The sequence below is a fragment of the Pteropus alecto genome, unplaced genomic scaffold (genome assembly GCF_000325575.1).
Source record: "Pteropus alecto unplaced genomic scaffold, ASM32557v1 scaffold398, whole genome shotgun sequence".
NCBI classification, from domain to species: Eukaryota; Metazoa; Chordata; class Mammalia; order Chiroptera; family Pteropodidae; genus Pteropus; species Pteropus alecto.
Window position 1 is genome coordinate 5053651 of NW_006442497.1, and position 21501 is coordinate 5075151.

Sequence of the window (21501 nt, forward strand, 5' to 3'; positions counted from 1 at the left end):
AAAAAAAAAAGATGTTAACACCAAAAACTAGAAAGAACCACATAACAGACTATAAATCAGAAAATTTCTGCTGACATAAACACTATCTTGTCCTTCTCTACATTACCAGCTACCAGTAAAGACTGTCATGGACAAGTGCAGTGTTTGAGAACCATTTTGCCTTCACTGAAACCACTGGGGACTATCACTAAAATCTATTACATTAGCCTCTCCACACAGACATTTATTCGGATTTGTTATAAGGTGATTACTGCATCTATCTATCCACTACCTCTCCATCTACCTATCTTTTCTCTCAAAAATACAAGGTAGAAAAGTTATTTATAGATTTTTACAGAATTTCTCCTAAGACACCAATCCCTTTGTAAAGAGATTTGTAAAATTCTCTTTTAATAGCAAAGATGATGCCTTTGAAAACCCGAGCTTCATGAAAAGCCGACCCTACAAATAACTTAGTAGTACCTGAAATTTCACATGCAGTCTCCTGTAGTACACACCTTTTCTCGACTAGTGAGGCAATTATGATTTCTATCTCAAAGAACTGTGAACAGAAGTTAATGTTTTCCAGCAGTTTTAAATTCTCTGGCTGCAAGACTTTGGTTTATGAATTGCAAACTAACCGATTCAAAAGCACAGACCTTCACTTTAATTTCACATTTACTCTTGCCAGGAGAAAAATACTTTTTCAGGAAAGAGCAATAACATCTTGTGCCTAAAATCCACGAATTTAGTATTTTCAGAGGACTTATCTTTCTGGCAACTCCTAGTGTTCTTTGGAAAGCTTCACAAATGCAGAAAGGCATAAATTTACTCAGTAAAGTACCATAAACTCTCAACTACCCGACACAGTAAGGAAATGTGGTATTCAAACAGTCACATTAAAAAAGTCACCCAACATTAATTACGCCTCATAAAAAGAATTAAAAAATCACTCTATTGGTGATTTATGACCAAAATTTTTTCTAAGAATTACAACATCATAAAGTATATCTAATAAACCACAGTGAACACTGTTTAATCTTTCTGATGATTAAGAAGGGTCTTGGGGACCTGCACTATAAACAGGATTTATCTTGGCACTAAAGCAGCATGCCAATTAATAGGGGATTCTAGTTGAAGACATGCCAGGTGACAATTGACTGTATTATTTTTACTGAAGTAGAACTCAGCTTTTGGGGCCAAACAGTCCTGCATATGAATTCTAGCTCTTCCATTTCCCAGCTGTGGGTTCGGGGCAATTTACTTAGGCTGTCAAAGATTCCTCTCCTCAGTGTAAAACTCTCCTCTGCTGTAATGCTGGATTCTCTTTCCAACTCAAACTATGACTTGGGGTGCAAGGTTTGACCTGGCCTCAATACCTTTTTGTAAGGAAGGGAAGGAATCACCAAAACAAACAATATGAGGTTATTAGGACTAACAGGTTGCTATCTGATTTATCTTAAAAACAGAGGATAACTGCCATAGAATTATTTAAAATATTTGGGAAAAGGAAGATCATGGAAAGGGAAGAGGTGGGGAACAGAAAGAGAATTAAATAGGGGGCTTTATAACAAAGAAACTACTCTTCCTTTCCATTCTAAGAAATGGACTCCTTGAAAATACAGAGGGTTGGAGTGCCCCCATGGGGTGGATTATCTGAATTTCACCCTTAGTACTGGTTGCAGTTCTAGTTGTTTGAAAAACTACATAGGATTTGAAAGAAAGCTGTTTTATTCCAGTTGAGTTTTTGCTTTCTCCTAGGAAATTCTAAATTATCTACATTAAGGCCCTTAAATATTTTCATAATATATTTAATAACTGTTTGGTATTTTAGAATGCCTAGTGCTTAATTCAGCAAATTCTGAGATCACCACAAAACCAAAGTCGGAGATTTTAAAAATATTTTAAACTGCAAGCATGTAGAAGAACAAAGTCAATTATTACTGTGGCATACTTAGGACTCTCTATAATTAATAACCAGAAATTATCAATAGAAAAAAGTAAAAGTTCTTAATTTGTATCTTTCTTGCACTATAGATTTAGCACATAAGTATAAGATGAATAATAATCAGCTACCTCAATGGAAGTTAGCAAATACACAGTTGTTCATATTGCATCGTGTGATGATATTGTTAGCTTTCCAATATTTGTTTTAGGTAACAATAAAATGAGTTTGCATACCTTGACCTCATGTGCCAATTTCCTAATACTTAGTACTGAAAGTGGAAAAAATAACCCTATCAATCTGAAACTATTTGAGGTCTCTATGTTGAGACTTGTTGATTCTGATAAAAACTCTTTATGTAATAGACTAACTGTGCAGTTATAAATGATACCAGATGAAGAGTAAAGTTACAAACTAAATATTGGAATATTCCAATTATGTTAAAAATAAGGTCTTGATTGTTTACTTAAATTAAACTTTTATTTGAAACCTTAGTGGGTTAAGAAGTGACTATTTGGGAAATCATATGACTAATCTAAATGAACCTCCCTGGTGACATAACTGGAGAAATATATATTTTTAAAATATTTTCTATTGTTTTATCTAAAAAGCTTCATTCCTACATTTTCCCATATTTAAAATTAGGCAGTAACAACTATTTCTTGAGACACTAAAATTTGGGTTTTTGGTATGAACTACTGACAATTTAAATAAATGATGAAAGAAGACCAGTTTGAGGTCAGTTTTCAAACCAATATAAACTCAGGTTTAAAGAATTCCTTTAGACAACAGACCACATGTATTTTGCTAAACTGATCAGATTATGAATTTCTAAAAAAAAAGTTTTGATATTTACAATATTGGTGGAAGGTTGAGATGATGGCACGACTTGCTTCAAGCAAGTGTTCTCCCACAAAAAAAAAAACTCCCAAACCAGAGGCAGTGTCTGTATCCTATGGAAGAATAATAAGGCAAACAAGTCACATCTTAATAATATACATTAACAGGAAAAAAAGAAAAAAGATGTATAGTTTCTACTATTGGCCTCTTGAAAAAGAAAATGGATCATCCAAAACTCTGGAAACTCCAGAAGCAGAATCACAGCTCAGGATGATCATGGAAGTCTTCCTGTTGGAGCAGTGACTAACCATCTTCAAGGCTGTCTAGACAGGTGGCAGAGCAAGGCTCTATGTAAATATAGCACTGACAGAAAGCATTAGCTTCCTGCACTGTAAAGGTTGCACACAAATAAGTTAATTCCTTCAGTATGTCTTGCTTTGCCAGCATATTCACTGTAAAACATGTAAGACACTTAAAATAGAAATCAAGATTATGGGCAATATTTTGGAAACCAGGTCTTCCTCAAGCTGTGGAAAATTTGGGTGGCCCAGATTCCTTCCTTTCTTAAAATAAGATTGTTTTTCCTCCCACTCTAGAAAAGAGGTGGAAATGTTTACATGGATACATCTGATGTGTTGACACAGCTCTTAGCAATAAGTCCTTCAAAAGGGCGATCTTTTCCTTCAGATTCTGCAACAAAGCTCTGATTGTCACGGTAAGCTGAAAAGAAAAGAACACATCCTAAGTATGCTAGTCCAGAGGTATAGAATCTATTAAAAATATCATGTAAATGCTGCTTTACATACTATGACTTGATCAAGAAAGGGCTGGAAGAGATGCTTAGCCTCCCACTGACAACCTCAGGGTCAGAGGAATCTTAACCTTGGCCAGGTCCAGCCACCCACATAATGCTGGCACCCACTGTACTACTTGACCAGATGGTAAGCCAGTCCATACATACCTGAATGTTGACAGTGACTGGAAATTGACACTCTGCCCTCACAATCTGATGAATTCTATCCCCTGAGCATCTATCCTCTAATCCCATTTGGAGCCGCACAGGAAATTGTGTTCCCCAGTCTTCATTCACCCATGAAAATCCCATGATATACTCAACTCTGGTTCACATGACAAGATGTCAAGTCCCATTGCCATCCTGGCCAGTCTTCTCTAAACACACTGGTATACTTAAAACTCATTTAAAAGTTTTATACTAGTGTGTTCTTTTTATACAAGAGGAATGTTAACCATACGTGACTCTTTTTCCAGGACTGTGTAAATTTTTTCCAATCATTCTAGAAACCCAGAGGAAATTTCTGTTTGTGACTCTAAGTGCTACCTTACAGGATGGAGGAGGGGTGGGAAGAGAGCCTCTCAGGAACTTAGAAATATGAAAAATAAAATTGCCCATTAAATTAAACATAGTCGACCATGGATGAAATCAGAGATATGTTTGAAAACATATACTATCACAGGTTTCATTTGCTAACCTGTTAAAAGTAGCAATTTTACAACTATAGTGGAAGCAGGGGCTCCCTCCTTAGATTAACAGGGTCACACTAAAGAAAAAACAGCAGAACACCAGAGGCTGGCCAAGGGCTACACACATCAAGCAACCCTCAAAGGTGTCAGCAGCCAAGAAAAGTCTAACTTTAACTATTCTAATACCCTTGGGAACCACAGAAAAACCACCCACAATGTTAACAGGGAAACGCCAAGGAGAGTGGATTTTAACTCAATCAAGAAGAGCTAAACAAACAAAAAAAGCACAACACACACAGACACACACACACACACACACACACACACACACACACACAGGCCTAAGAAGGGTCTACAAAATTAAAAACCAAAAATATTCAAGAGATGAAAGAGAATATAGCCATTAAAAAGTATGACTAAAATCTAAATTTGTTAACATAGAAAGATATTCATCATGACTTATTAAAAGAAAAAAATCAAGTCATAAAATAAAATGTTACCCACACAAAGAAAAAATAATCCAAGAACTAAATATATCAAAATGTATTCTGATGTATTTGGTGACTCTAAGTAGTGAGATTTCTCAATAATTATAAGAAAATAATTACCTCTATAATCATGAAAAAATGTCTGTTATCATAATTTAACAGAATCTGTCCAAAGCACAGAAAAAAGAAGGAATGCCTAACTCATATTTTAAGCTAACACACACTGGTAACAAGCACTGACAGAGACAATAGAAAAGAGGAAAACATAAGCCGATTTCTCAAGCATTATAAATGTAAAAGTCTTTTAAAAACATTAGCGAAGCAATTCAGAATTACATAAAAAATGACAATATACTATCACCAAGTAGAATTTATCCCAGAAATTTAAGAACAGTTTGATGTTAGAAAATCTAATAATAAAGCTAATAGTGTTAATGATTAAAAACAGAATAAACATTTGATTAATACAGCAAGGGAGAAATTAATTAAAAACAAAACAAAGAAAGAAAACTATGAATGGAACACTACCGCTTTAACTATATTATTATTTAAATTTGGTCTGGAAGTTGTAACCAGTGCAATAAGACAAGTTACAGAAATAAATAAAGATTTGAAAGGAGATGAAATTATCATGATTTGCAGATTAATAATAGTCTATTTAGGAAAGTTAAGAAAATCAACTGAAAGGTTACTAGAAACAAGAAAAGAATTTGGTATGCTAATCAATCATAAAATGAAAAAATCAAGGGCATTCCTAAATTCAGTAATAGAGAGAATTTTTTAAATTATTTTTTTTAAATATCATTAAAATATCAATAAAATCTAAAAAGTATCTAGCGCAGTACCTGGCATATAGTAACTGCAGAAAATACTGCTTGCTGAAGAAATGAGTACAAGTAAACATTCTCCAATTTAATGCTTATGCTCTCCAATTTAATCTATAAATATGGATTCAAAATTCAATTTGGAGTTCTTTTATTGGAGAGGAGGTAATTGAAGCACAGTACAAAATTCTTTTTAATGAAGCTATGAAAGATCACTCTAAAAGAAGGATAAATTAAGGAAAGTATAGAAAAATCACGAATAGGTATAATAAAGGGGGCCTTAAACAATCATATATTAAATGTTTATAAAAACTACAAGAGTATGATGGTAGCAATTACCAACAGCTTCATTAATGCAATAGAACAGAGAGTCCAGAAACAATGAATGAAATATGGAATATTTCATATCCTGTAAGGGGAAGGGAATTAAGAATTTAGTAAATGGGAGCAAAAAAAATAGATGCCTACAGTACACCAAAATAAACTTCAAATATTATAAATACCTATAAATACCTATAAACAGAAGAAAATTTAAAGGAAATTTAGATAATTAGGTAAAATATTTATATAATCTCTGGATGTAAAAGGCCTTTCTAAGCATTATCTCCCCTTCCCCTATAAGAAAAGACTACAAATAAAAATATTAGTAATTTCAAATAAAATTTAAAAACAAATACGTGTTTTTAAAAAACATCATTTATTAAATCAAAAGCCAAATTAATAGAAAAATATTTGTACCACATATGCCAGATCGAGACTTAATATAGTTAACATATATAAAAAACACTTTGAAATTATGAGATAGATTAGGTTAGGGACTTATGCATACACAGTTATTTCATAAAGGAAGAAATATAAATATCCAATAAATATACAAAAAGATGCTCAATGGCATAAGTAATAAAACCATACAATAAACTATTGCATACTTTCATCTAACAGAGTAAGAAAGATTTTTAAAAGATAATCAGAAATGGTATGGAAATAAAATTCTGTAACGTATATATGTCAAAAAGCTTAAAATTTTATACAATCTAAATCCAGAAAGCCTAGTTGAGGAATTTACTCTACCCTGGGCCATAATCTAGTCACACTGAAAACTCATGTATAATTAGAAATAATCTAACTGCTCAAGAAGATGATACTGGTTAAATGGAACAAAGAGCTAACTGTAAAAAATGAAACCATACATTTACTAGAAGAAAACAGGAATAAATTCCTTTATAACCTGCAAACACAAAAGCTATGAGTGAAAACAGAAGCAATTAAAAATTGATAGTTAACTTCATTTAAATGAAACTTTTACATGACAGAAGATATCATAAGTATAGTCAAACAACAAATAATAAAAGAGAAAATAATTACACTATATCACAAAGAGCTAATCTCCCTAATGTATAAGGAGCTCTTACAGACTAAAACAGACCAACAATCCAATAGAAAAGTGGGAAAATGACAAGAAGTCAGTTCACAGAAAACATATATAAATAGTGCTTTAAGCATGTGAAAACATAACTTTATTTGATTCATAATACCAAAAATGCAAATTTAAAACTACATTGAAATATATCTCACTAATTAGACTGGCAACAATTCAGAAGACTGACAACACCCTGTTGGCCAGCCTGTGAAGAAACAGAAACTCTCATGCACTGCTGGTAGGGATGTCAAAGGTGACAACCCCTACAGAGATTTTGGCAACAAATAAAAAAATTACATATGCCCTAGTTCTGAGAATTCACCTTTAAAAGACACTCCCACAAATACAAAGGGGGGAAAAAAACTCACAAAGCTACATAATGTAGCATTATTCATAACAGCGAAAGACTGGAAACAATCTAAATGCCCATCCTTAGGAGACAGATTAAATGAACTATGGTACATCTATACACTAGAATACTACACAGCCCTAAAGAATAGAGATTTCTAAGATATAGTAAATTTTAAAAAGCAAGAAACAAAAGAACATTTTTTTTGTTTAAAAGAGAAATAAAATATCTATATATATATGTAGATGCTTATTTCTGCCGAAAGTAATACAGGAATAAACCAAAAATTAATAAAAATGGTTACCTATAAAAAGTGAAGAAGGGGTGGGAAAGCGTGAGTTGGGAACAAGATTTGAGTGTATCTTTGTATATAATTCTGACTTTTTAACAATGTGTTTTACATATTTAAAATTAATTCAACGAGGTGAGGTGGGGGGAGGAAGTCAACCTGAAAAATGATTATAAACAGGAACAAAGGATAGCATAAGACACAGAAACAAAGAATCAATTTTTACATTTTTAAATGTAATGCATAAAAAAGACTTTCAGTGAGAATGTATACTCAAAGAAGTGAGGACATTGCCTCTGATCCTGCAAAGCCTATAAGATTCACTATTTGGGGGGAAAGTGTACCAACCTTAGAACTATACTAAAGTTGTCAGAACCTTTTAAGATAAAACAGAAGAAATTAAAGAGATATCATGCTTCATTTAATCTCAGTGATTAACTTATTAACCGTTTGGTTGTAATGTCAATGCAACATATATAAGCATATAAGTTATCTCACACACACACACACACACACACACACACACACACACACACACACTTCGCCTCAGAAATTGGAGGGCTTTCAGACCTCAAAGCTCAAACAAATCATTTCAGGTACTAATCCTCTCCTGGTCTTACCTTGGTTGTATTTTCACCATTTCTTTCATACTGATTTCGTTGTTGAATTTTCTCAGCAATCTCTTGTGCAATTTGGCAAGTAGAATCATATGTAGAAAACCTGTATCAAAGTCATAAAGGGAGAAATATGTTTATTTCCTTAAAAAAATTTCTGCATTTAATATTTTTATATATATGAATATATATATTTACATTCAGGTATATGAAAAAATAGCAGGTAATATAAGACAAGATATAATTAAGAAAATAGGAGGTTGGCTTATAAGGAAATTGGGTCCTGGTCCCAGCTGTGCCACGTTTCCTCTCATTCTCCACCAAACTGTCATTTATAAAAGAGGAGCTTAGGCCTAGCTCTATGGTTCCAGACCACACATATGAAAATCAATAGTAAGGAACAATACACCTCTCACCAAATGTGGGGTATAACTGGTAAGTATTTCTGGTGTTCTGAAGTAAGAGAAGTTACTGTTGGTTCAGGCACTCAGACTTGATAGGGCTAGGCCAAGAGGTTACTTCTTGGGCTGAAGCACTGAGTCAAAGCAAGTCTCTCATTCTGACAGAAAGGAAGAGCACATTCTAGATGGGGCAAAAGGCACAAGGAGCAAGCAAAGATGAAAGGAACAAAATGTGCCTGGCATGTTAGGCAGAGTGGTAGCCCTAGGGAGGAGGATTAAGTTTAAAATAGTAGAAGCTAGTTTCTGAAGAACCTTGAACACCAGACTAATCAAATTAGATTTGTAAGAATTTCAGAGCTGTAGAGGCTACTTTTATACATAAAGTCAGACCCTGAAGAGGTCCTTGCCTCTAATCCTCATGTTCTCATTTTAGCCATAAAGAAGAGTGGTTCTGAAACTTTGCTACATATTCAAATAACTGGGGAACCTTAAAAATATAACCCTCCCCCACCCAATTCCTGGTTCATAATCCGAAAGCATTCTGATTAAATCAATGTTGGGTTTGACTTGGGCAAGTATAAAAACTCCCTAGGTGGTTCCAATCTATAGCAAAGTTTGGGAATCACTGGCCTAGCAGTAACAAGCAACCTCATCATGGTATCCAGCATCCAAGTGCCTCAAGCACTAGTTAGGAAAATTAACCTGAACCTCATTTACATAAATAGTTAGGAAGGAGAGAAGAGTGGCAGACCAGCAGAAGACTTCTCCAGCTATTCAGTTATATAACCAAATACCAGTATTTACTATCTGCAAGGCATAAAGTTATAAAAGATTAGACTATGGTAGAAATAGCATAAAAGAGATTTAAAAGGAAAAAAACAAAGAAGATTAGTGAATAATCTGATATAAGGAGTGAAGAAAAAGTAGATGATTAGAGTTTTTAGGCCTAAGTGATGCCATGACAGAGACTGGAAAGAAGAGAATTGAAAGAACTTTCCAGACTACAAACTGGGCCTTGTTCTAATACAAAAATAAGAAATGCATAAATTGATATATGTATAAGATTTACATTAAAATACACTCAGAAAAAAGAGATGTAGAGAACAGAAATTAAATAAGAATGGCAAAATACTGATAATTCCAGAAACTAGGTGATGAGTATAAAGGGGCTCATCATACTATCCCGCTTTGTGTATTTTTTTCCTTCTATAATAACATTTTTAAAAAGTAAATAGACACAAATTATATTACAAAATGACAATAATCAAAACGGCATGGTATTGGCAGAAAAAGACATAAAGACCAGTGAAACAGAATCAAGAGTCCAGAAGTGAACCCATGTTTATATGAGCAAATAATTTCCGACAAAAAAAGCCAAAAACATACAGTGGAGAAAGGAAAGCCTCTTCAATAAATAGTGCTGGGAAAACTGGAAAGCCACCTGCAAAAGAATGAAACTAGGCTGTTGTCTATCACCACACACCAAAAGTAACTCAAAATGGATTAAGGACCTGAATATAAGACCTGAAACAATAAATTGCACAGAAGAAAACATAGGGACTAAACTCATGGCCCTTGGACTTAAAGAGGATTTTATGAATTTGACCTCAAAGGCAAGGGAAGTAAAAGCAAAAATAAATGAATGGGACTACATCAAACTAAAAAGCTTCTGCACCGCAAAAGAAACTGTCAACAAAGTAAAGAGACAACCATCTGAATGGGAAAATCGCAAGCACCGCCTTGCAAATATAAGGGCCTAATATCCAAAATATATTAAAAAAATTCGTACAACTCAATAACAACAAAAATCCAATTTAAAAATGGACAGAGGACCTGAACAGACACTTCTTCCAAGAAGACATACGAATGGCCAAAAAACATATGAAACGATGCTCAACATTGCTATTAGGGAAATGCTAATCAAAACCACAATGAGATACCATCTCACACCTGTTAGAATAGCTGTTATCAACAGGACAAGTAATAACAAATGCTGGAGAGGATGCAGAGAAAAAGGAACATTCACACACTGCTGGCGGGACTGCAAATTGGTACAGCCGCTATGGAAAACTGTATGGAGGTTCCTCAAAAAACTAAGAATTGATCTATCATATGATCCAGCAATCCCTTTGCTGGGTATTTACCCCAAAAACTTGAAAACACATATCCGAAAATATATTTGCACACTGATGTTCATAGCAGCATTATTCACAGTGGCCAGGACATGGAAGCTACTGAAGTATTCTACGATAGATGACTGGCTAAAGAAGCTGTGGCACATATATACAATGAAATATTACTCAGCCATAAGAAGAGATGAAATACTGCCATTTGTGACATGGATCTTGAGATAATCATGCTAAGCAAAATAAGACAGACAGAAAAAGTGGAAATCTATATGGTATCACTTATATGTGGAATATAAACCTAAAAGCAGAGACTCATGGACATGGACAATGGACTAGTGGTTACCAGAGGGTAGGGGGTAGGGGGGGAGGTAGATGGGGAAAAGGGGTCAAATATATGGTGACGAAAGGAATCTAACTATGGGTGGTGAACATACAATGCAAAATATATATGACTTAAAATTCAAGTGTTGAATTGTACACTTGAAACTTACTGGATTTCGTTAACCGATGTCACCATAATAAAAAATAAATTTTAAAAAAAGAATATATTTTGAAATCCATGGCATCTTTCAGTCAGTATTAGTCAGACAGTAATTATTGCCATTGCCTTAGACATACCTTAACAATTTCATTTATATTATTTTAAGTTTGCAAAAGATATATAATTTTTAATAAATCTCTGATAAATAAATCTAAAAATTCTAATAAATAATGATGTCATACTTTTCTTATTGGTATGTAGTATAATGTGTCACCACAGATAAATTCTTACATCCAGTGAAATGTATTAATTTGATTTAAAAGTTTAAATGCCTTAAATTTATACAATGTTACATGTCAAATTTATTCAATAGTTTAAAAAATAGACAAAAAATCCAATGTTCACTAATTCCTTTTTATTATATTAACAAAGTTTGCAAAAAATAAATTATATTAAAAAAAGTTCGATCAGAATATACAACTATTAAGGTTTAACCGTAATTCTTCCAGTATATCAACAAATAAGTTGCTGTAGCAGTAAAGCTAATTAACTTCCTCAAAGAATCAGTTCAGAGACAAAAATCACTCACTAATTCTGTTAAACTGTGAGCTTACCATTGCTTTGTATGCCATTAAAATAGTAATTGCTATATTCTATTTTTAAACATTAGAACACTACTCAGGAGTGAAGAATCATTGACCTAAGACTTTCAATAGCAAGAGGGCAAGTTGTAATTGAGTTTGTTTTTATAGACTTTTCAAAGTCTCATTCCATACTCCTTTCTACCATCCAGATCAGCAACCAACTTTGCAAGGTAACAAACAGCAGAATTACTCCATTGTTTCATCTTCAACAGTCAAATGAGGAAGCCACTATATCAAGCTATTTGAGAGTAACAGGAAAAATTATAAATGTTTTTTCAACATTAACTGTGGGAGAGGCTTGGGGGTCCAATGTGATAGATAGCTTCCTAAGATAGATAACCTGGGGCCTCTCCCTTATCTCTGAATTTTATATCTTATTTTATGTGTATACCGAGGGGGTTAGCTTCTGGGAGGTGGAGGGCAAATATGTAATAAGAGCCTTAAAAATGTTCATTCCCTTGGACCCAACAGTTCCACTTTTCAGAAGTGAGCCAAAGAAATAAGAGATGGAACAAAGGGGCAGTCTTTGCAAAAGTTAAAAACAAAAACAAAAACAAAAAAACAAAAAAGCTCTGTTACAAAGAGGTATAAAAAGGGGAATAAAGTATGGTTATTCATATAATGCACTCTTATGCACCATAAAAAACACTTTCAGTAAATATTTAATAATGTGGAGAAATGTCCCGTTTTGTAAACATATATGTATATGTATGTATATACACATATTTACATAAAGTAATAAATTTCTTTTAAAAAACAATAATAGCTATTATTCGAAATGATAAAGATGTTAATTTTTTTCCTCTGCAAATATTCAGTCTTTTCTACATTTTTTATTCGGATGTATACAACTGTTAAAATTAGGTGGAAAAAAATTACTGTTAATTAAGCCATTGGCCCTAATACATTAATAGTGCAAACTTTGATCTTGCAATCCATTCTCCTAATATCCAGACTGTCTGCAACTTAAGCAATTCTAAACTATATTAGAAATGCCAACATAAGACATATACTCCAACAAGAATTTTATTTAACTGTAATGTTTTTAATTACTAAACAAAAGGCTCAAGTCCAATATGCTATAGCAATATGTTCCTTGGGATCAGAAATTTTGTCTTTCACCATTCAGTCCTGAGATTTAATTGATGAATGACCTTTATCAGCTATTTTACTGCAGTAGCTGCAGCCATAAAAAGTCTTCATGATACTGACTCAGGCAAGGATAAAGTGCCTTATAAACAAAAGTATAATTTCCCTCCCAGATTCCTACAAGTTTTCTGAAAAGCCCACAAGGTCTAGGTCCTAGCACTAACTGGTTACTAACTGGCTGTTAGCCACGGATTCTGAATCTCGATTTCTCCACCTGTGAAATAAGGGGTTCACCAAATGAACAAACATTCTACAAAACGGTTACTTCTGCTTAACTTTCACAGGAGTCTACAGAAGCCTTCACCAGCCAGTTTCACAACCAAGAGGGGCGGGAAATCCCAGCGGCAGGATGCAGCCAGGAAGGGCCAGAGTACTGTTCGGATCAAGCACTAGTCCTCAGCTCCCCAAGGGTCCACTCGGTCTCCTGCACCGCCCACCCCTGCAAACAGACTGGAAGGATGCGCCAGAGTCCCCCTCGGCAGAGGTTAGGGTCCTTGCTACCCGTTCCCTTGTCTCGAAAGGACTTCAGCCTCAATGCTTAGCTATCGCCTGCTCCTCGGAAGCTCGGACTAGCCCCCCAAAGACCCCTGCGCGCGGCCGCCTCAAGGGGCTCACCAGGGGTCTGGAGCCATCCTGCAGTCTCCGCCCGCTCTCGGACACTTCCTGCTTGCAGCAGCTGACTACGGTGGCTTGCGCGGATCATACTTCGCGGTTCGACCCGTGCGCGACCAGAACCTAGTGTTTGCAAAGGGAATATACACTAGGGCGTCAAAACTATGAAGAGAGAGAGAGGGTGGGGGGAGGGAGAAGGGAAGGGGGTAGGGAGGGAGTGAGGAAATAAGAAAGAAGAGGAGAAGGAGAAGGAGAGAAGGAGAAGGAAGGGAGGAAAGGAAAGGAAGGGAAGAAAGGAGGAAGGGAGGAAGGGAGGGAGGAAGAAAAAGAAAAAAGCTTTCCAGGGAACAGTAGGTTGTAGCAATCTATTCACACTGAGACACGAACTAGGTGCAATTAAAATAAAATTGTTGTCGAACAAAATCTAAGCATTTTCTCAGGAAGGTGGGAGTGCCTCAAAAGCAGTTAATTAAAAATTTTATCCTACTTAAAACAAAACAAAAACAAAAACCGATTGTAGTGATAATTGCACAATTGTATAAATTTACTAAAACTCACTTTAAGTGAATTTTATGATGTGTAAGTTACATCTCAATAACGCTTAAAAAATTTTTTCCTCCAACTTCAAACAAGGGACTCGAAGAAGTATCAATTATGTATTATTTTATAGTAGTCCTCCCGTCAGAAGCAATCCTCTATTTGATTAACTTTTAAATGCTATTAGGTGCATGATTATATAGTTACCCAAAAGATTACAGACTCTTTATGTGGGGAAAGAAGGAATTCGTTCTGTGCATTTGGTGCGCCCTAAATTTCCAGAGAAGCAGGAAAAAGAAGTTCTCTAATTGCAAGAGCGGGTATCTGAACTCCGCAGGCGGGGTTAGCGCGTGTTGGATCTGGTGCGCATGCGCAGTCCGTTACCATAACGACCAGAAGACGCTGCCTGGCTGGAGGTTGAAAGGAAAGTGAGAGGAGTCTCCTAGTGATGGAGAACCAAATTTCGCCCAAGACCGAGGTGGCCGAGCTGGAGCTTGAAGCTGTGATAGGCTTCAATGGTGAGGCTTCGAGCATGTCTGGGCTGAATGGTTTGGGATCCCTGGGACGTATAGTTCCAACAGGAAGAGTGAGTACCGGGTGGCACCTGGGAGGTAGTGTGGGACCCTGGCATGAGCCTCGGCCGAAGGCAAGCACCGGGGGCCAACAGCCTGTCCTGCCCAGTGGCCTTACAGAGTCACTTGCTCTCCTCAGACCTCAAGGAGTGAGATAAGGGACCAAATGCCTCCTCACAGGATATGGACGGATAAGTAAGGGTGATTGTAGCCCTTCTCCCACTAAGTCAGCACTGTCTAGCTCTAAGCCCCACGCAGCCCGCAAAACTTTCCTGCCGCTCAGTAAGTATTGGATTGCCGAGTCTGTGTTGGCCCCTGAGACCAGCTAATTTCTAACAAACTAGCTGATGTATCAGTGAGAAAGGACGGGGAAGGGAACGCGTGTTTAAGCAACTGTTTTAAAATGTCCTCTAACCCGAAAGGTTCTAATGATGAGGACTTCAGGCCACAATAGGAGGCAAAGAGGACGCCAGGGAGAGCTAGAGGGGAGAGATGCTTTGATCTGGGGAGACCTGGTTGTTCTGCTCAAATCCTATTTGTGACTGCCTATTATTTTGAACATTAAAGGGAAACATGCTGTTTCTTTTTTCTTGAAGGATGAAAACAAGCCGTGGATTACCTTTTAGAAAAACAAACTTTTTAAAGTGCATTGCGATGCCCTAAAACTCTTAAATTGTAAAAAAGTGAATGCAAAACAATCAATGACCAAGGTTTTAAGTTCATTCTAAGACTTGGTTCTTAACTTTTATTTTCATTCTACTTTAACCTGTTCTGATAGGAAGTGGACATTTAGTACATCTGAGATATCGGCCATCTTTAGAGCTGATTACAAAATCATTGATAAATGAAATGAGTGGTCTACAGTGAGTACAAAGGGCCACACTGGTGACCTCAAACATAGAGCTCTGCGACTGGATTCATGTTGTTTTTTAGAGATCCAAGAGTAAATATATGGCAATTTATATCCCAATGTCTTCCATGACAATTAATTACTAATTAGCTTGGCCTTTTAGAATGGCTCAAATTTAATTGTTTTTACCTTGTTGGTTTTGTGACAATTTATATTCTTTCATATAATCAAATACACATTTATTTAGAACCATCATATACCAGTAGTATGCTATTCACTAAGAGTACAAGGATAAATCCATAGCCATACTTAAGAAGAAGAGTTTTAAAAATTAGAAAAATACAGAGAAACCAAAAGAAAGATCAGCCATCATCACATTTCTCAAAGTATCACTTTTAACTTTGGTGTGATCTTTTCAAATATACACTTACATCGCTTACACCAAATATGGTGTTTTATTTTAGTTTTTTATGAAAGTGAACTCAGGCTGTATATATTCTTATAACCAGACTTTTTTTTTCTCACTTAACATTATGCCATGTAAATCTTTCCTTATGAGTAAATATACTCTATGGCATAGTTTTAATATAATATTCTGTTCTATAGATATGCCACAATTATTTAAACAATGCTCTGTTCTTAAGAATTTAGTATAATTTTCATTTTTTACATTTATTTTTAAATGCTACGAAGAATATCTGCATAGCTAACCCATTTAACTAACATTTTCCTTAGGATAAATTCTGAATATATCTTAAAGACTTTTGATGTATCCTCCAAATGCGATATCAATCAACAGAAATGTGTACTACCAAAATATGGGAATATTTAAGGTAGCATTATTTCAAATAGCTGAAAATTAAAATAACCAAATGTCCATCAAAAGTGAAAGGACAAATAAATTGTGGTATATTCATATAATAGACTACTGTGCAACAATGGAAAAGAATAATCTACTGCTACACACAGCATGGATAGATCTCACAAACATAATTTTGAATGAAAAAAGCCAGATGCGAAGGAGTACATACTATATAATTCCACTCATATAAAGTTCTAAAATGAGGGAAGTTAATTTACAAAAATAGAAGTCACAACAGCGACTACCATTGGAGGGATGTAGACTGGGAGAAGGCACATGGGGAATGTCTGAAGTGTGGTAATAATCTACTTCTTGAGCTGGGCTATGGTTAAATGAGTGTGCTTACTTGGTAGAAAGTTATCAAGTTTTCTGTATTTTTGTCTTCAATGAAAAACGTTTACTTAAAAGGCTATACTGCCTCTCAAAAAAGAATAAGTAAAGCTTTATGAAAGTTTGGGAGAAATATTCTATTTTAGGTTTGAGTGAGGTAAAAGAGGGATTAATTCAAGTAGTCTTTAAAGGTGGGTAGGAGTCACTGGGTAAAGACTGAGAGGCAGAATATTCCAGGTAGGAGAAGTAGGGTGATGAATGCAGGAGGGTGGAGAGTGTGAGGCGTGGTTGGGGAATAGCAAAAAGCTTGGTGTGGCTTCAGTGTCAGGGACTGGCAGGAGAACACAGAAAAGAGAGCCTGGGATTAGATTTTGGAGGCCTTAAATACCAAGTAATTGAGTTTAGCCTTTACACAGAAAACAAATTAGAAGCAAAAGAAAAGTCTCTTTATCATTATGACACTAGAATTCATTGTAGTGTAACATTATAGTTTATGAGTTTTAACTTGAGGGTATAAAATATGTAACTGTACTTTACTCTTTTAGATATTGTATTTTGACAGGAATTTATTATTTGAGCAAACCAAGTATAGTTGTGTTGCTTATGAAAGCATTTTATAAAGCTTATTAATAACTTAATAACTTTATAATAGTTATTAAGAGTTTGGTATTGACACAAGAATAGCCACATTCATCAATTAACTTGAGTAGATAAACTGACGATTTTCCTAATATGCAAAGAGTTCTTAAACAAAAACCAGCAACAATAACAAAAGAGATCAGGAGTCTGCAAATGATAGCCTTTGGGCCAAATCTGGCTTTCTTCCTGGTTTGGTAAATAAAGTTTTATTTGAACCCAGCCATGTGCACTTGTTTATATTTTGTCTATGGCTACTTTTAAACTACAATAGTAGACTTAAGTAGTCGTGGTCCACAAAGCCTAATATATATACCTTTTGACCCTTTTTATAGAAAATATTTGTCAAGCTCTGAAATAGATAATGGGTAAAGAATTATAAATAGCTACTAGCTCAAAATGCTTTAAAAAATTGCTATTAAAATAATGACATTAATTTTTTACTTCTCAGATTGGCAAGGCCAGAAATATGAATAAAAGGTGATAATAATAAGAAATGATTACTATTGCTGGGAGAAAAAATTTTATAATCTTTGTGAAAGATGGTTTGTAGTATCAATTATAATTTTTAATGAGGATAATCTTTGAGCTTTAAAGAACTCGAATCACTTATTTTAGTTTTTAAAAAATTGTATATGAGATTCACTGTGGTATTGTGTATAATGAGCCCAAATATTGGAGGAAACAGCCCAAATGTCCATTGGTTTAAAAAAATGATTTAAAAAATTATAGTCTGGAAATGGTTTGGAACTAGATAAAGGTGGTGGTTGCACAACATTGTGAATGTACAAAATGCTATTGTATTGTTTACTTTAAAATGGATAATTTTGTTATGTGAATTTCACCCAAATAAGTAAACAAATACTCAAAAAATATTAGCAAACCGAATTCAACAATACATTAATATCATACACTGTGATCAAGTGGAGTTTATCCCAGGGATGCAAGCCTTGGTCAATACTCAAAAATCAGTCAATATGATACACTACAGTAACAAAATAAAGGATAAAAATCATATGATCATCTCAATAGATGCAGGAAAAAGCATTGGACAAAATTCAACATCCATTTATGATAAAAACTCTCAACAAAGCAAGTATAGAGGGAATGTACTTCAACACAATAAAGCTCACATATGACAAGCCCACAGCTAACATCTCACTCAACAGTGAAAAGCTGAAAGCTTTTCCTCTAAGATTAGGAGCAAGACAAGGATGCTCACTCTCACCACTTTTATTCAACATAGTATTGGAAGTTCTAGTCAGAGCAATTAGGCAAGGAAAAGAAATAAAAGACATCTAAATTAGAAAGGAAGAAGTTAACACTATCACTGTTTGCAGATGACATATATATAAAAAACTCTGAAGACTCCATCAAAAAAATGTTAGAACTAATGAATGAATTCAGTAGTGTTGCAAGATATAAAATCATACTCAAAAAGCTGTTGCATTTCTATACACTAATAACAAACTATCAGAGAAATTAAGAAAACAATCCTATTTACAATTGCATCAAAAGAATAAAATACCTAGGAATAAATTTAACCAAAGTGGTGAAAGACCTGTACATTGAAAACTACAAGAGATTAAGACATTAAAGAAAGAAGTTGAAGAAGACACAAAGATATTCCATGCTCCTGAGTTGGAAAAGTAATATTATTAAAACATCCATACTACCCAAAGCCATCTACAGTTTCAGTGCAATCCCTATCAAAATTCTGATGGCATTTTTCACAGGAATAGAAAAAAAAATACTAAAATTTGTATGGAACCACAAAAGACCCCAAAAAGTCAAAGCAATCTTAAGAAAGAAGACCAAAGCTGGAGGCATCACACTCCCTGATTTCAAACTTTATTCCAAAGCTATAGCCATTAGGACAGTATGGTATTGGCATAAAAAAGAAACATAGTTCAATGGAACAGAATAGAGAGCTCAGATAAATACTCATGCATATATGGTTAATTAATTTATGACAAAGGAACTAAGAAAATATAATGAAAACAGGACAGACCCTTTAATAAATGATGTTGGGAGAACTGGACAGCCACATTCAAAACTAGACCACTGTCTTACACCATACATAAAAATCAACTCAAAATGGGTTAAAGATTTAGGCAAGACTTGAAACCATAAAACTCCTAGAAAAAAGCATAGGCGATAAGATCCTTGACATGATTCTTGGTGATGATTTTTTTAACTAACACCAGGACTGAAAGGAACAATAGCAAAAACAAACAAGTGGGACTGTATCAAACTTATAAGCTTCTGTATAGCAAAAGAAACCATCAACGAAATCAAAAGACAACTTACTGAATGGGAGAAAATATTTGCAAATAATATGTTTGATAAGAGGTTAATATCCAAAATATATTTAGAAAATCATACAATTTAATAGTGAAAACACAAAAAATTTGATTAAAAAATGAGCAGAAGATCTGAATAGATATCTTTTTCAAAGAAGACATACAGATGACCAATAGATACATGAGAAGATGTTCAACATCATTAATCATCAGGGAAATGCAAATCAAAATCACAATGAGATATAACTTCACACCTGTTAGAATGGCTATTATCAAAAAGACAAGAAATAACAAGTGTTGGAGAGAATGTAGAGAAAAGGGAACCCTTGTGTACTGTTTGGTGGAAATGTAAGTTGGGGCAGCCACTATGGAAAACAGTATGAAGATTCTTCAAAAAATTTAGAATGGAACTATTATAAGATCCAACAATTCCACTTCTGAGTATTTATCTGAAAATGAGAACATTAATTTGAAAAGATATCTGCACTCCATGTTCATTGCAGTATTATTTATAAAAACCAAGATACGGAAACAACCTAAGTGTCCACCGATGGATAAATTAATAAAGAAATAATGATATATATATGGAATTCCATACAATGCAATATTATTCAGCCATAAAAAGGAATAAAATCTTTCCATTTGTAACAACATGGATAGACCTCAAAGGCATTATGCTAAGAGAAATAAGACAGACAAAGAGAAATACTGCATGATCTTTCTCTTATATGTGAAATCTATAACCAAAAAACAAAAAAATCAGGCTCTTAGATACAGAGAACAGATTGGTGGTTGCCAGAGCCAGGTGATGGTGGGTAGGAGAAAAGGATGAAGGAGGTCTAAAGGTATAAAATAATAAAATAAAATAAATTAAATTAAATTCCCCTGGGGCCTGAGATTTTTGTATGTCTCACAAAAAGTTAATTTTATGTTATGAGACTTTCACTCCAATAAATTATTTTTTAATTATAGTCTTTTGTACAACAAAAACACTATGTAATCTTTAAGAAAAAGAGATTTATATGGAATAGCAAGGAAAGATGTCAAAGATATATTAAGTAAAATGCAACTTGCTAAACAGTATGTATACTAGCCTGTTATAGTTTAAATAAAATGTGTGTGTGTGCGTGCGTGCATGCGTGTGTGCGTGAGAGAGAGAGAGAGAGAGAGAAGAGAGAACCAAAGGTGGGGGAACAGAGTGTGATGATGGAGAAAAGAGGAAAAGATGTTCATTGTAGTGGGCATGTGTGGCTACTCAACATCTGAATATCTTATTAAAGGAGAATCTCAAGTTAGATAAGAGTGGGTTCTCTTGGCTTTGGTGAGAGCCTAAAAGGGGCAGAAATTTCCTCTCTCGACTCTTTAGCAGCCATCAGAGATATGTGACAATAGATTCAGACACTTAGATAATCCCACTCAAAGCTTCCACTCTTAAGGGAGTGATGCAGAGGGACAGAGCACTGTGGGAGTCAAATGTTGCACTGAGTGTTGAGCAGTATAGCAATGAGAATTCCTTAGTTCATGTCGCTTGGTCTTGCCTTCCTATTAGTCCTGCCTATATTTCAAGTGTAATTTTCCACATTTTCTATCAATTTTGTGAGCTATTTGTATTCCTCCTATGAATTTCTTTTTTCTTTTTCTTTTTTTAATTTAGCCAGGGATGACCTTTCTTGTTTGCAACCAAGAACCCTATTTATAAAATGTGAAGAAAATAATCGGAAGAAATACACATCTACGGGTTAACAATGATTACACCTGTGCAGGG

General features: G+C 34.6%; 2 protein-coding genes across 3 annotated transcripts in view; one reads left to right on the plus strand and one right to left on the minus strand.

Moving 5' to 3' along the window:
• The window catches only part of STX8 (syntaxin 8), a 226396-nt gene extending 212584 nt beyond the window's left edge, over positions 1 to 13812 (minus strand). Inside the window, exons 1-3 of one of the 2 annotated variants that reach the window (XM_006922384.3) lie at positions 13650 to 13812; positions 8237 to 8336; positions 3390 to 3484 (exon numbers count right to left, since the gene is read on the minus strand). In XM_006922384.3, coding sequence (XP_006922446.1) covers positions 3390 to 3484; positions 8237 to 8336; positions 13650 to 13666 — 212 coding nt within the window. In that variant the 5' untranslated portion in view covers positions 13667 to 13812. The remainder of the gene's footprint in view (positions 1 to 3389; positions 3485 to 8236; positions 8337 to 13649) is intronic. The other variant, XM_015597349.2, reaches the window with a different exon arrangement.
• A 771-nt stretch (positions 13813 to 14583) lies between these two features.
• The window catches only part of CFAP52 (cilia and flagella associated protein 52), a 44548-nt gene continuing 37630 nt past the window's right edge, over positions 14584 to 21501 (plus strand). Inside the window, exon 1 of the mRNA XM_006922385.2 lies at positions 14584 to 14701. Coding sequence (XP_006922447.1) covers positions 14632 to 14701 — 70 coding nt within the window. The 5' untranslated portion in view covers positions 14584 to 14631. The remainder of the gene's footprint in view (positions 14702 to 21501) is intronic.